This window comes from Mirounga leonina, unplaced genomic scaffold, assembly GCF_011800145.1.
Source record: "Mirounga leonina isolate KUSES-001 unplaced genomic scaffold, KU_Mleo_1.0 Mir_115, whole genome shotgun sequence".
NCBI classification, from domain to species: Eukaryota; Metazoa; Chordata; class Mammalia; order Carnivora; family Phocidae; genus Mirounga; species Mirounga leonina.
The window spans coordinates 51,959,022-51,974,856 of record NW_023270268.1 but is presented as its reverse complement, the minus strand read 5'-3'; the positions used below and the strand labels follow the sequence as shown (position 1 = coordinate 51,974,856).

At 38.8% G+C, this 15,835-nt stretch overlaps 1 protein-coding gene across 1 annotated transcript in view; it reads right to left on the bottom strand.

Annotated features, from left to right (window-relative positions):
- The window catches only part of GFM1 (G elongation factor mitochondrial 1), a 43,059-nt gene extending 27,641 nt beyond the window's left edge, over positions 1-15,418 (bottom strand). Inside the window, exons 1-9 of the mRNA XM_034997918.1 lie at positions 15,203-15,418; positions 13,811-13,963; positions 12,766-12,898; positions 12,122-12,326; positions 10,064-10,180; positions 7,643-7,793; positions 3,646-3,803; positions 2,957-3,041; positions 110-247 (exon numbers count right to left, since the gene is read on the bottom strand). Of these exons, the coding sequence (XP_034853809.1) occupies positions 110-247; positions 2,957-3,041; positions 3,646-3,803; positions 7,643-7,793; positions 10,064-10,180; positions 12,122-12,326; positions 12,766-12,898; positions 13,811-13,963; positions 15,203-15,292 (1,230 nt within the window). The 5' untranslated portion in view covers positions 15,293-15,418. The remainder of the gene's footprint in view (positions 1-109; positions 248-2,956; positions 3,042-3,645; positions 3,804-7,642; positions 7,794-10,063; positions 10,181-12,121; positions 12,327-12,765; positions 12,899-13,810; positions 13,964-15,202) is intronic.
- Positions 15,419-15,835: the final 417 nt, after the last annotated feature.

Here is a 15,835-nt window from a genome sequence, read left to right as displayed (position 1 = left end):
ACATTCAAATAGAAGTGATTTTCTTGTGGGGCTCGGGGTACCAAGAAGGTAGATCTATCTCACCTGCATTAGAGAAATTTCTGATCTGCCAGGAAGGACCCATACTTGCCTCCATCATGTCGGCATGCAGGCGAACCAGCCGCTGCACCCGCACTTTCTTTCCTGTCCTCGTGTTATAGATGGTGTCACCCTTCTTCAGCTCTCCTTGATAATTGCGGACATAAGTTAACTGTCCAAATCGCCCAGCCTAGAAGTCAAGATGGGGTAAGGCGGAAAGATGAAAAAGAAACATAAGAATCAAAATTAAGAGAAAAACATCAGGGTGCCTGGGTGGCTCAGTTGTTAAGCATCTGCCTTCGGCTCAGGTCATGATCCCGGGGTCCTGGGATCGAACCCCGCATCGGGCTCTCTGCTCAGCGGAAAGCCTGCTTCTCCCTCTCCCTCTGCCTGCCACTCTTCCTGCTTGTGCTCTCTTGTCAAATAAATAAAATCTTTAAAAAAAAAAGAGAGAGAGAAAAACTTCACAACATCCTCCAATCATTCCCTATCAATTTTAGTAGTACAGTTTATACACGTTTTGGTTGACGGTCTAAAATACTTAAATACTAGCTTTGAATATATATGAGTTAAATGGTTGTTTTTAATCTTTCTGGTACTACTGATTCCTCTGAAATAAAAATTAGAAAATAATTTTAAATTGTGTATGCAATAAGGAAATATCCTTTTGCCTTCTATTATTATTTCGTACGTTTGGTTTAATACAATTAAGATATAAAACACAAATAAATTATAATTATTGGAAAGACAACAAAAATATAATTAGAAATGGTAAGAATGTACATCTAAAAAAAAAAAACACCTTTGATAAGCACCTGGAAAGCTATATAAATAAGCATTCTTTAAAGTAACTGAATATAAAATAAATAACCAAGGATCAATTCCTCCTCAATACTAACACTAACCAACTGGGTATGTTTCAAAAGTTGCCAATTCTTCCCATATTAATTTATAGGTTTAACACAATAGCAATAAAAATCCCAAGAGGAATTTTTAAACATATAATTAATGATTTTAAAGTTCATTTAGAAGAATGGATAAAAACAGAAATTTCTGAACTATTATGGCAAGGAGAAGAAGCTAACCATGACTGACATAAAAACATTAAATACTCGAAACTTAAAAAGTAAAGAAGTAGCACAAATTAAACTGAATAGCACACAGAGTAAAAAAATATCTAAAATGCAGAATACATTTGTCAACAGACAATGCTGACAAAAGACATGACAATGAAAAAGTACAGCATTGTTCAAAAACTGGGAGCTGGACAACTGGTCCTCTATTTGGAGGCAGAGGAGATACATTTAGAGTCCACCTCACAGCACACAGCAAAACAAATTCCAGCTGGATTAACAATGGAAAAAAAAAACCACCATAGAAAAAGTAGAAAACATTTATGAAATATATACAAAGAGGATTTCTAAGGTTAAAAAATGAGAGAACTAAAAAAGACTGATACATTTGACTATAAATTTAAACTGTTGATTGTTTAAAAAAAATAAGATTAGAGAAAGATCATTTAAATAAATAAACACTTTGACACTAATTTTTAAAATAAGAAATGAGACAATTGCAAAAAAGGAATTATAACTGCATAATCAATATATGGAAAAATGTTCTCTACCATTAGGAATTAAAGCAAGATATAAAATAAAATTTACAAAAAAGGAACTAAAGCAAGAAGAATTATTAACTTTCACTTATAAAACTGGTAGTAATTTTTAAATAATACTCAATGCTGATAAAGATTCATTGAAATAATTTAATACATTAACTCTGAGAGTATGAAAGAAATCTGGCAATAAACCCATTAAATATTAAAATATTCTATTCCTTTAATTCAGTAATCACCATTCCAGGAATCCTAAGAAGATATTCCTAAATGTATACTTTTAAAAGCTTTACCCATAAAAACTGTCACCACAATGTTATTTGTACTTTTTAACTTAAAATTACGTTTTTTAGAATAAGTATATTGTAAAAATTTTTAAAACTAAAAGCCCCCCCCAAATATAATCCCATCCCAGAAATAACCACTTTTTTTTTTTTTTTAAAGATTTTATTTATTTGATAGAGACAGCGAGAGAGGGAACACAAGCAGGGGGAGTGGGAGAGGGAGAAGCAGGCTTCCCGCAGAGCAGGGGGCCCGATGTGGGGCTCGATCCCAGGACCCTGGGATCATGACCTGAGCCAAAGGCAGACGCTTAATGACTGAGCCACCCAGGCGCCCCAGAAATAACCACTTTTAACACTTCAAACTTAACCACCTTCTTTCCCCCTTGAAATAGTATGAACAGCAGCAACAACAACCTGACAAAAAATACTCCCAGGTACCCAAATCTTGGTTTCTAATACCATTCTCGATTAAGAGGAATAGAACCAAGGCACCTAGAGAAGTGACTGGTTCTAGGTTCTAGCGTGGAGGATCCTGCAGTGCCACAAAGTCAGGAAGGATTCAAAAGAACAAAACATTGCAGAATGTCAAAAGGACCCAGGAGCAACTAAAAGAGCTCCAATGGCCAAACCTGGCCAACATGCACAACAAAATAAATAACATACTACTCATTATAACAAAATAAATATCCATGAGGCCAGGCTGATATAAAGAAATGACTGAATAAAAAGATAAATGGGGGAGAGAAGACAACTCTCCCATATAGAAGAATCCCAAATAACTGAATAGTAGATACTGCTCCCTCAAGGGGGTGGAACATAATTCCCCACACCTTAAGTGTGGGCTGCATACAGTAACTTCCTTCTAAAGAGGCAGTATGGAAAGAGGAAAAGGGGGAGTAACTTTCAGCAGAGAAATTTGTAACAAAGTCATTTTGTAACAGGAAGAACACCGTAAAAGAAAATTTCCATGTACAGCAATTAAATACATTAGAAAGCAACTTACCTCCAGTTTAAAAGCCAGGCCTACAAATGGGTGGGAACTGCTTCTCTCGGAGTTCATTAAGATTTTGTTTTTCTCTTTTGAGTCACTTAAAAGAAATATAAATCTGTGAGACACATTATTTGATATTTCTTTTATAGCAATTTGTTTCATCAGAGTATTATCTGAGAAAAAGCATATACATGCTAAACATTTCTGACCTCACATAAATGAAATTTCACTGAAAGAGATTAGTAAGAATAACTTCTCAGGGCTTAGTTACTACATTAGGACAGGACCAGAGCAGACTAAAAACACAAAAATGGCAGAGAAAGAAAAGAAAAATAATCAATGAGAACTTAAAAAAAAGTCTGTGTTTCAAAGCTTAAGGGTTTTTTTGTTTTTGTTTTTTTTGGTGTGGCTGAAAACAGCTGGTCCCAAATGAAAAAATTTACTAATGATGTAAACCTTGGTAGATAATAAATCATACTTCTAACTTACAAACAGAATATGATATGGCAAGTGGTATAATAAATAGTTTTCTATATGTCAAAAGTGTTACCCAAACAGAAACTGGCAACTGATTTTCGTAAATTATGGGGGGGGAACCCCACAAACACAACTTAATCAAAAGAACCATTCTTAAGTTCTTTCATAGTGCATAAATGTTAAAATATTTCAGCGTAAACTAAGATTCAATTTCCAAGACTTACTCCTCCTGATTGAGAATAGCATAATTTTGGACTTCAGATGGATTTGGGAGGTATTCTAAAACAGCATCTAAAAGAGGCTGAACTCCTTTGTTCTTCAACGCACTTCCCAAAAGGACAGGAGTAAATGACCTATTTAGAGTAGCTCTTCGGATTGCACACTACAAAAGAAAGAAATTTAATAATTACTTAACCTTAAAAAAAGTTTTGTATTTGAGATCAATTACAAACCAATAAGTGAATAAAAGGAATTCACACTTTTTAAAGATTTCATTTATTTATTTGACAGAGAGAGACACAGTGAGAGAGGGAACACAGCAGGGCGAGAGGGAGAAGCAGTACTCCCGCGGAGCAGGGAGCCTCATGTGGGTGCGGGGCTCGATCCCAGGACCCTGGGATCATGACCTGAGCCGAAGGCAGACGCTTAACGGCTGAGCCACCCAGGCGCCCCAGGAATTGACACTCTTTGGAGTACAGGCTATAGTGGAGACTAGAACCAGGTCCTCTATAACTTAAGGTCAAAATACAAGAAAAAAAAATCGGTTCCTTCTTCAGGGCTAGGAAGCTATTTACTATATAACTGCTCTCGACACTCTTAGAATGTCACTAATTTTCAATATGACAAAGAATATATATACACATAGAAAATAGGCACACACATAGAAATGTGTAAACAGTAGGCTAACAATTACGTAAAACATAAGGAAAAGTAACACTCACACACACACACACACACACACACACACACACACAAAATGTCTGGAAAGATACACCAAAAACTATTAACTGGTAACCTGTTTTAGGGAGGAGGCACACAGGCGTTTTTTTTCTTTATTGTGTACCTTCGAATACTTTTAAATGTTTAAAACCTATGAAAATATCATCTATTAAAAAAACACATTAACGGATGTTTTCTTTTTTTAAACAACACACATAGAGGAGCCAAGGAGTACAAATCACTCATAAATTAAGAGCCATGAGAGTAACAGGCTCTAAAATACCGACCTCCAGGCCCCACCCCAACCCCGGTGCAAGCGCTATGAATGCGTCCCAGCTGCGGGCCACAGGTGCTCCTCCTGGCTCAGCAGGTCCGAGAGCAAGCAGCGGCACTTCAGGCCTTCGCAGCGGGCAGAGGTCAACAGCAGTGCCGTGGCCACAACCTGCCACAGCAGCAGTAGGGAAGCAGTGGACAATTAGTTCTCTAGAAAACTAGTTCTCCTTAAAAAAGCTTAAAGCAAAAACTGACAACCACAATTTCGAAACATCACCACGATGAAAAGTAGAATAACAGCTGCACACAATAAAGGGAGGATAAAAAGGGGGAAAATGTGCATGGCAAGAAAGCAATTACTATTTGAAATTATCCCGAAAGCTTGCTGTTGCTAGGATCCAGAAATGGCTAGGTCACCAACCACTTAATAAGCTACCTTAAGCCATAGGACCGCAACTCTGCCTTACCACCCCTCCCTTATATGCAGGTAGGGACATAAAAGAATCCTACCACACTTACTTTACAGTAGAAAAACAGGAGGGTGGTAGATAAACAGAAAAAAAAAAAATTACAACTATCCTAATACCAGCCTAACAAAAGCTTTATTTTCCCAAAAATTTCCCTTGTTTTCCTAAGAATCATTTTCACACTTCAAAGGTGTCGCCTTTCCACTGTCCCTAATGATATATCCAACAGTACAGAAAGTACACCCATGTATCCTCTGCAGAAAACAGTAAACACAGCAGCACTGAATCGGCTATGCTCAGAAACGCCTGTTTACAAGGTTGGCCCTCTGGCTGGTGTCTGGGAACCTGGATTTCAGGAAGGTTCCCAGCATTCCCAGAACTGAGAATGGTTCACTGTGCCTACAGTCTACACAATGAGGTGGATGCTAACACCCACTTTCCTCCTGGGAGTCTGGAATCTGGGTATATGCTAGGCAGGGGATGTCTGTGACTAGCCCCTGACAGAACCAAGGGCACTGAGTTTCTAATAGATGAGATTCACAGGTACAGTCACAACTCACTGCTGGAGGAATGAGGCATGCCCTGCCATGACTCCACTGGGAGAGGACGCTTGGAAGCGTATACATGGTTTCTTCCAGACTTCACCTCATGTGCCTTTTCCCTTTGATTTTGCTTTGTATCCTTTCACTGTAATAAATCATAGTCAAGAGTATGAAAAGGTGTTGAGAACTCTGAGTGATCCTTGTGAATCACTGAACCTGGGAATGGTCTAGGGGACCTCTGACATAAGACCTTTAATAGGTTAAAAACCTAACCCTTGTTGTGGTTCCCAGGACACAATGCTTGACCAATACCCTCCTACATAGTTTGTGAAAACTAAAGGACTCAAGTTATGAGATAATATTAGTAAGCATCCTCAGCTTGGACAGGGTTCTTTCCTTGTGCATTTGACCTACTATAGACTCCATTGCGCAAGGTCTTACACACAGTAATCATTTATCTGATCTCTGCTAAGTGTACCACATGGTTTGGCAAAATATCAGTTTTTTTAATGGTAAAATGAACATAAAATTTATCATTTTAACCATTGTTAAGTATACAGTTCAGTGGCATTAGGTACACTCACACTACTATGCTACAGTTACCACTATCCATCTCCAGAACTTTTTCATCATCTCAAATGGAAACTCTGTACTCCTTAAACTCTCTATTCTGGAACCCACCCCTCTGCCACCACCCCTGGTAACCACTATTTCTGTCTGTAAGAATTATGACCATTCTGGGTACCTCATGTAAGTGGAATCATACAGTATTTGTCCCTTCGTGTCTGGTTCATGTCATTTAGCATGTCTTCATGGTTCATCCACGCTACAGCATGCAACAGAATCTTCCTTTTTAAGGCTAAATCACAGTCCAGTGTGTGTGTGTGTACTAATTTTGTTTATCCATTCATCCACTGATGGGCATTTAAGTTGTTTCCAGCTTTTTGCTACTGTGAAGAGTGCTGCTATCAACACAGGTATACAAATACCTATTTGAGTTAATTCTTTTGGATATTATCCTGAAGTGGAATTGCTGGATCCATATGGTAGTTCTAGGTTTAATTTTTCTGAGGAATGGCCATACTTCTTCCACAGTGACTGCCTCATTTCACATACCCATTAGCAATGCACAAGAGTTCCAATTTCTCTACATCTTCACCAACACTTGCTATTTTACTATCAACAGGAAAAAATTGTTTTTTTTTTAAATAATAGCTATCCTAATGGATAAAGTGAAATCTCATGATTTTGACTTGCCTTCCCTAATAATTAGTGATGCTGAGCATCTTTTCGTGTGCTTATTGGCCATCTGTACGTCTCCCATGGAAAAATTATCTATTTGAAAAATAAATACCAGTCTTAAGCAGAGGTTTTTTTATTTTTAAGGAGCTAAATGAACAGGGGCGCCTGGATGGCTCAGTCGTTAAGCGTCTGCCTTCGGCTTAGGTCATGGTCCCAGGGTCCTGGGATCCAGCCCTGCAGCGGGCTCCCTGCTCCGTGGGAAGCCTGCTTCTCCCTCTCCCACTCCCCTCGCTTGTGTTCCCTCTCTCGCTGTGTCTCTCTCTGTCAAATAAATAAAATCTTAAAAAAAAAAAAAAAAGGAGCTAAATGAAAAAGTGAAGAAATCTATACAGGCTTCTAAACAGTACAAGTATCAACATTTAGTCTGTAAACATTTAGCAGCCTCGTCATTTAATCTGTCTTACTGCTCTAACACTTGTGTATTTATTTTCTTTCTTCTTAAGAAGATACACCCAAGAGGTTGGATATTTAAATATCTTTTTTTTTCTTAGTGCAAACTATAACTCCTTTCCCATACTTAAAAAGTAATATGCCATAGCAAGTATTTTTTGAAAAAAACAACAATGTTAAATAAATTTACTCAGATTTCATTAATAAAACCCATGCATAAAAGCATCATATCTCTTACCCACAAAAAAAGCAAACAACAAAAAACCCCACCCTCTTTTCTTGTTATGTAAGACTTATTTTGTACTTGCCTTTAAATCAGAAACTGAGGGGATTTTTTCCTCCAGGAACATCTCACCAAGCTGCTCATCTGAATTGGCAACACATTCAATCAGCTCTTGCCGGTGGTCAGCTGCCGCTGCCCTGAATTCTGCTGGAATTTCCCCATATCGAACAACCTGACTAAGAAAAGAAATGCTTTATTTTACTACTGTAAGGATATCCAGTTAAACAGTATAAAGCACCAATGAAAAAGATAATCCCTAATGGCTAAATTTTTTTTTAGATGAGAACAAGCTCTGATATATTTGCATTAAAATGGCAAGTGAGACTAAGGTAGATCTTTAAAATGTAGACAAGAATAGCGGGCAAAAATACTTAAACAGGCAAAGCAAACTGCCAAGGTTATACTACTAGTAAATGTAAGAGCCAAGAGTCAAAGCCAGTCTGACTCCAAAGCTCATATGACTCTTGAACATTCTATTAACCAAATTAATCAGAATATCACAGTCACTAACAAGGAGGAATAGAGACCTGACTTTATTCCTTTCCATTAATAACAAACCCAATTACACAATTTTAACACAGAATACTTAATAGTAAAAAAGGTTACTAAATATGACACACTCTTCAACCTTAACCCCAGGGCTCCATTTCTCTAGGGGCTAGATAGGTAAGAGTTACAAATAAAATATACACAACTGAGAAATGGGTATATTTGATATTTAAAAACATCAGTCTTAAAGGTTTCAAAGTATTTCTTTAAAAATGGAAACTAATATCAAAAAAATAAGCTTCCCAGAAAACACGTTCCTAAATTAAAAAAGTAAAAGAAGCCAACTGCACATATTCAGAAAATAATTCTTATTATCCCAAAAAATGCTCTTCACAGCCTTCAGATCATAATTTCATCCTTCTTGTCAGGCTCCCTGGTTCTTAGCCTTTTATGTCAGAATCAGCTGTGGGTCCTTTCGAAATTTATATACCCAGCGGTCTAGGGCTGGGAAAGGGGGCAGGTATATTAAGAAATTTCATCTGTGGTTGGGGCATACAACAAAGTTTGAGAGTCTTTCCTTTAGAAGACAAATGTGTGCCCTGGTAACTTTGGGAAAGTGGATTTATTCATTCATTTACAAATATTTTTTGAGTCCGTATTGTGTACCAGCAATTTCTAGGGCTGGGGACAGCACTGAATAAACTTGGTAAAATATCCATATCCTCTTGGGCCTTACATTCTAAGAAACAGTAGATAAGCTATAGTCACTATTGTCACACAAAAAGTGAGAGAAACACCTCATCCACTAGACAGCCTACATCCTTTCCCTGCCTACAAGACAGCTGATGAGGGGCGCCTGGGTGGCTCAGTCGTTAAGCGTCTGCCTTTGGCTCAGGTCATGATCCCAGGGTCCTGGGATCGAGCCCCACACCGCATTGGGTTCCCTGCTGCTCGGGAGGCCTGCTTCTCCCCCTGCTTGTGTTCCCTCTCTCGCTGTGTCTCTGTCAAATAAATAAAATCTTTAAAAAAAAAAAAAGACAGCTGATGAGGATAAATGATGGTTAATTGAACACAACACCCTTCACCCACCTGCCAGACTAGCAATCCCAGTTTCACAGCAGAGAAAGGAAACCTCTGAGGAATTGCCTCTGGAGAAACAGCTAGGCTATTGAGGCCACTCCTCATAAGGAAGGGTCATTTATGACTTCCCACACTGTCTAAAACAGTGCCACTCAAAATACGGTCTGTAGATCTACAGTGGCCAGCATCACCCGGGAGTTTCCCAGAAATGCAAATTCCAGGCTCCAGATGTACTGAATCAGACTCTTCTGGAGGTGGATCCAGGAATGTGTTTTAACAAGCTTTCACGTAATCTTTCTGAATGTCAAAGTTTGATAACCACTGGGAAATTACAGTGTTTTGTATGTAGAGGTCACTCAAAATTGATTGATGGATCAAATATCATGTCATAAAATTACCAATTTGCTTCTTATATTATCGAAACCACATTTGTACTATTTAACTGCTTTTACATATTATTGTTTTATCTCTGTAATCTCAAAGTAGATAGAGCAAATATTCATGATCCATATTTTCTTCCAAGTTTTTATCACCATACCCAGGACATAGTAGCGGCTCCATAAAAGTCTACAGAATGAATCAAATGAACAAGGAAAAAGAGATACATTATTAGCCCAAGCTGATGGCCTTTTACCATACCATGCATATCATAACATGATATAAATTACCCAAAAAGTAACACACTCTCCCTTGGAATGAATACCAAGCAAAATGGGAAGCAACTAGCATTAAAGGCATTAAAACAAAATCATTTTGAAGTATATTCCTCCAGCCACATTTTAAAAAGATGTTTTCTCTATATTTAAAGAAATCATCCTTTTTCTTCTCTTTGATGCTTTTTAAAATGTAAGATATTAAAAATATATTTTTAACTTACCCAAAGTCTCCATCAAAATAGATGGCTCGTTCCTCAATAAGATCTATTATACCTCTAAAATCACCCTCCAAACCAATGGGTATCTGCATAAATGCTGCATTATGACTCAGTTTAGACCTGAAAAATAAAAATACATATGTCCTCCCTAAATCCCTTTGAAATGACAAAAATAAATCAATGGCAGATGTTGTGGAACTGAGAGGGGTATAATCAAGAACTCCAAACAGAAAACATAAAACAGCTGGGAACAACCAAACTCACCATGCTCAGGAAGCCAAAACCCTATTTAGGCAACAAAAGAACTCTAAAATTAGTGTTTTCCCATCAGATCCCCAGAATATCCTGGATCAAAACATAAGGGGGAAGAACAAATCAATGGTGGTTGGTCAGAAAATTTTTAAAGGACAGTGGGATCACCTTGGCCATCTCTCTTTCTTAGATCAGCCAACTCTAGCAAAGCTGAGTACAGCTATCTGAAGAGGAAGTTCTTACAGGAGAACTCTTAGCACGCACGTTAAAAATCAGACACTCATTATCAGCCTGTTCCCTCAATCAGGCACAATCAGTGAAGGGATTCACTGGCAAGAATTCTCACTCAAAAAGAAATATGCTCTGGCTACCACTGTTTAGTCTAGACTCTAGGCCTCCATCTATAACTATGGATAGATAACGAAGAATCACCAAATATTTGAAGGTTACCAATAGCCTGAAAGAGAGGTGTGAGCTCCAGAAACTGTATTAACTTCCAAGTAGAGAGTTATAAAAAAAAAAAAAAAAAGTAAAGATCTGAGAAGTAACTACCTCTCTATTAATGAAGACGTTGCAATAAAAGAGAAAGTTTAGGAAAGCAATTACATAATTGCAGAAATTAAAAAGAAAAAAAAACAGGCTAAATTAATAGAAGGGACACAGGTAACTCAGATTAGTGAGCTGGAAGACCGACCTCAAGCATTCTTTCATTACCCAGCCCAAAATGAGAAGAAACAAAATGTATGAGAGTGTATGGTAGAAAAGTTAATACATGGAGATGAGATCCAGAAGTTCTAAAATCTGTTTAATAGGAGTTACAGAATGTGGATAAAAGGGAGTAGAGCAAAGAGAGAACTGCAGTAGTCAAATAAATGCTAAAAGAGAATTTTCCTGGAATTCAGTCAAAGACTTGGTGAAAACAGTCCATCCACTGCCAAGTACAAGTAAAATATAAATAAAAAGGACAAAAACTGAAAAGGTTTTGTTTTGCCAAGAAATTATTAAAAGCACCCAATAAAGCTAACTTTCATGCTTATATTCCCAAATACATCACTTCCATCAGTGCACACAGCAATACTGTCGCTTGAAGTTCTTCAACACCATATCCTTCGTCATCGGGCACATCACTCTTGGTCTCTCCACTACCACAAACTTTACAATTTTCATCAGCTCTGCCCTGGGAAATGTGAATAGGGACCTGACAGCTCCATTTACACATCTACCAAAGGTAAAAAGTGAAACTTCCACTCTTTTCAAAGGCTATGTAAAATATACAGTATTGGGCAAAGTGTAAAATGCTACAACCAGACTTAGTTACATCTAGTACAGAAAGGGAGTGTTGCTGTTGTCTTAGCAAGTATGTTACCATATGAACTCAAGGGAATACACCATACTCCTTAAGGGCATTAATTAAAAATTCCTTAAGTAAAGGTTAAAACAGAAGGTGATCCTCTAGGTTTGTCTAAACATATAAAGTACTTTTAGAATCCACACTAGATTATTACTTCTCTAATCACAGCAAAGCAGTGAACTGCCAGATTGTTTTCTGAACTCACCTCAAACCTCCCTACAATTTCAGTCACATTTTCCCCATTTTACAGAGAAGGTAGCTGATGAGATCTCACCACAAACCAAATACTGACCTCAATGCTCCTTTTGCTAAGATAAGCCACTCACATAAATAAATTTTTTAGAGAAAAAAATTTTTTTTAGGAATAAAATTAATGACACTGAGTTAATTGTCCTTCTGTATTAAGGTTTCTTATCCAAATCATCACAGCCCCTCATGTTCTTTCTAAGGCTCAGTACCTCATTTGCTGCAGGGCCCTGGCGGGATTGGAGCCCATTCGGTCCAATTTGTTAATGAAAGTTAGAAAAGGAACGTTGTAGCGCTTCATCTGACGATTAACAGTCATGGTCTGGCACTGCACCCCTCCAACAGCACACAGAACAAGGACTGCACCATCCAACACTCTCAGGGCCCTTTCCACTTCTATTGTGAAGTCCACATGTCCTAAATGAGACAAAGAAGTGTGTGAGGGTCTCAAAGTATGAATTTTTATAACATGCACGATTACAAGCTTCTGTATCTCTGCTCATGACGTTAAGTCTTCTAATTAGAATGCGGATTTCTTAAAACACCATACTGTTTACTCACCACAAGGTCCAGGGGCCCATCTCCTCAAAAAACTATGACAGCATGGGCACCTTTAAACCAGCGACAGTTTTCAAGAGGCAAGAACCTTCCAACTCACAATTTCTTTACACTATTTTTTAAGGAAACCACATAATGATGAAGTGCTCTAGGTCCCAAGTCAGATTTCTCCAAAAGGAATTCACAGTCACACTTTTGAGTATCATTTGACACTCAAAAATGAGCTGGGTCATAGTAAAGAACTAAATGTGCTTTTGTCAAAACAAGCTGCAACAATAAAACCAAGAATTCAACTCACCAGGAGTATCTATAATGTTGATATTGACATCTTTCCACATGGTGTAGGTGGCTGCTGACTGAATAGTGATTCCTCTTTGTCTCTCTAGTTCCATGGAATCCATGACAGCACCAACTCCATCTTTACCTTTCACCTAAACACAAGCACAGCAATTCACAGTCCCCCGTCCCTGCATCCCAAGAAGGAAAGAAATCTTTACTGAGATGGAACTAGAACACAGATAGTTAACTGATGCAATTTTCAGAGAAGGCTATCGTCAGACCATACCATATCATCCTGTGAAACAGAAAAGTGATTACAAGTTTTGCCCTCTATTTACTGTCTAGCCCTCTTTCCATTGCTGTTCCCAGCAACAGCTAACATGGAGCAATCACCTCAGTCTTGTTTCCTCTGCACTGTTCCTGTCCACCAGCCTTGTGGTAGTCCATGAGCAGAAGCTCAAAGAACAGATTTTCCCTGCTCTACGACATGTGGATTTTGAGGCCTGGGTGGGAAGGATTCAGCTTTCAAAATATGTGATTTAGCAAGATGACCTTCATCTGAAGAGTTAAGTTACTCAATGATAATGGTAATTTCTTTAGAAGACTTTCAAGTTAAAAAATTTTTTTCCTGATACATGTATTTTGTGACTATTAACATCATACTATAGTTTTAAAACCCTTTTCCACTTAACATTATAAACATCTCTACATAATATTAAAAAATATGTAAATAATACTTTAACAGCTGCTTAAGAATATATCATATGAATTAACTTTCTAATTGAAGTATAATTGACAATGTTATATTAGTTTCAGGAGTAGACTTAACATTCCTAAAAGACAATCTGCTGAGGATACTCATAGGGATGGTTTCTAGAAAGATTCCTCACAACAACACTGCAAGCCAATTTGAGCTATCTACCCCCTTTGTGATATGACTTTGATAAAGATCCACTGTAACCATTCTTTTAATCTTTCAGGTTTTGTGATGTTTATTAAATCATAACTACTAAACAATTAAAACCAAGCTCTAACTAGCTCGGAATCAACCATGAACCTCATACCTCATGCATCTTTGCAATTCTGCCAGTGTAGTAAAGCACTCGTTCTGTTAATGTGGTTTTCCCAGAATCAATGTGAGCTGAGATTCCAATATTTCGTATCTTTTCATTCGGAATCACTCCTGATGAACACCATCTGTGAACTTTCCAATTAACCTGAAAAAATAAGAGATCAAATCAATGCATTTTTTATAAGAGATAACAGGCAACTAGAATTGGTTTGGTTGGTATCCTTCCACCAACGAATCTCAATGGACACAAAACATCATGTAAAATAGCCTGGAAAGGCAAAAGAGGGAATGCCTCAACCTGCAATTCCTGTAACTAAAGCAGAAACTGCAAGCGAGGGCAGAAAGGACATACACAATCTTAAAAATAAATAAATCAGAAAAATATATTCAAATAAGCTAGTTAAATAAAAGGGAACAGATACTTCTCCGAATGTCACAGGTTTGAAAATATATGCTGAGGCTGATAAAACCAGAAAGACAACTTCCAAAAACTACTTTAATAGGAAACACAGTTTTTGTTTAAATTTCACTCCCCCCCCCTTACTGTAGTTCACAGCTAGCAAGGATGTTTTCAAACACTTATGCTCTGTGCTGTGGTGCGGATAGCTCCGAGGTAGCCTACAAAAGGTTTCCAATTCCTTCTGCACAAAAACAATTACTTTTTAAAAAACTATTTCATTTTGGTGGAGGTGGGAGAATCTTGCATTTTACGGAATCAAGACACATTATAAACTTCTCTCTATTGGACTGCACATCCAAAATGTACTGCAGCACTTCGGGGGAAAGGGACACAGAAGAACTTGGAAAAGGTGGGCAATTACTAAATGGATTCTAGCGGACAGGCACTTAGATGAAATTCCATGAATACCAGCAAGCAAACGATGCCTGCATACTAGCAAAGGCTCAACTCCTACCCAAACCTACTCCACTCTGCAACCCCCGCAAAAGGAGAAATACGATCAAAGTACAGTACAGAGAAGTTCGAACGCCAAAACAACCCAGGGTTTGCCCAAAGAGGGCTGTCCAAAGCCCAAGGACACTGTGCAGTAAAAAGAGCACTTGATAATGAGTCAGAAGCCCTGGGTACAAACCCTGAACACACTAATTTTTCAGCTGTTCTGACCGTCACTCCAGTCACTTCCCCCAAAAAGACGCTGAACCATAAACGGCTGGCCCGTCCACTCTCCCAAGGCACCGCGACGCAGCTCATGAATAACGAGAGGATGGGCAGGTACCGAAACACTTTTCAGCACTGAGGAACGACATCTCGCATCCGGAGCTGTCAGGAGGTCCCACGGAAAGCATCACTGTTCCCTAGCCCTGGAGGGACAGCAAGGTCCCGCATGCAGTCCCTGGTTCGTCTCGCCTCGCCGGGCTCTAGTACCTGCTTCCCCGGCCAGCCCAGGGCGGCGGGGACCCGCGGGAGCGGCCCGCGCCCCAAAGCTGCGGCGGCGGCTGCTCCCAGCAGCCTCATGGCAAGCGCAGAACGGGCGTCAAGGTCCGGTCGCTGTGGTTCTGCTCAGCAACCCGACCCACCCCTCGAACCGCTCAAAGTCACGCCGGCAATCAGTGCGGGAAGAGCGCTTCCGAGTCGAAGCACGCGGGAGAGGGGAGAGGAAAGAGGAGGGACTTCCGGACCTCAGAGCAGAGCAGCCCCGTCCGCTGCTCTAGCGCCGTCTGTGGACTTGGAAGAGAAAGTGCAGTCGCTTTGGCGAGCTAATCCTTCGTATGCTCCCGGAAAGATGCAACCTTTTAAACGTGGTTATTTTGCGTATTCATTGTTGCTGTCATGTCTACTTTTGTGTAGGTTTAAAATTTTTTCATAACTTTTAAAAAATCTGAAATGGCTTCCTCTCCCCTTCAAAGTGCATACAAGGCCCTACTTGAACAGCCACACCACTATAGCAATGTAGAGAAATGTTTATAGCAGAATTTAAGTAAAAAAAAAAAAAAAAAAAAAAAAAAAAGAGGGCGCCTGGGTGGCTCAGTTGGTTAAGCGACTGCCTTCAGCTCAGGT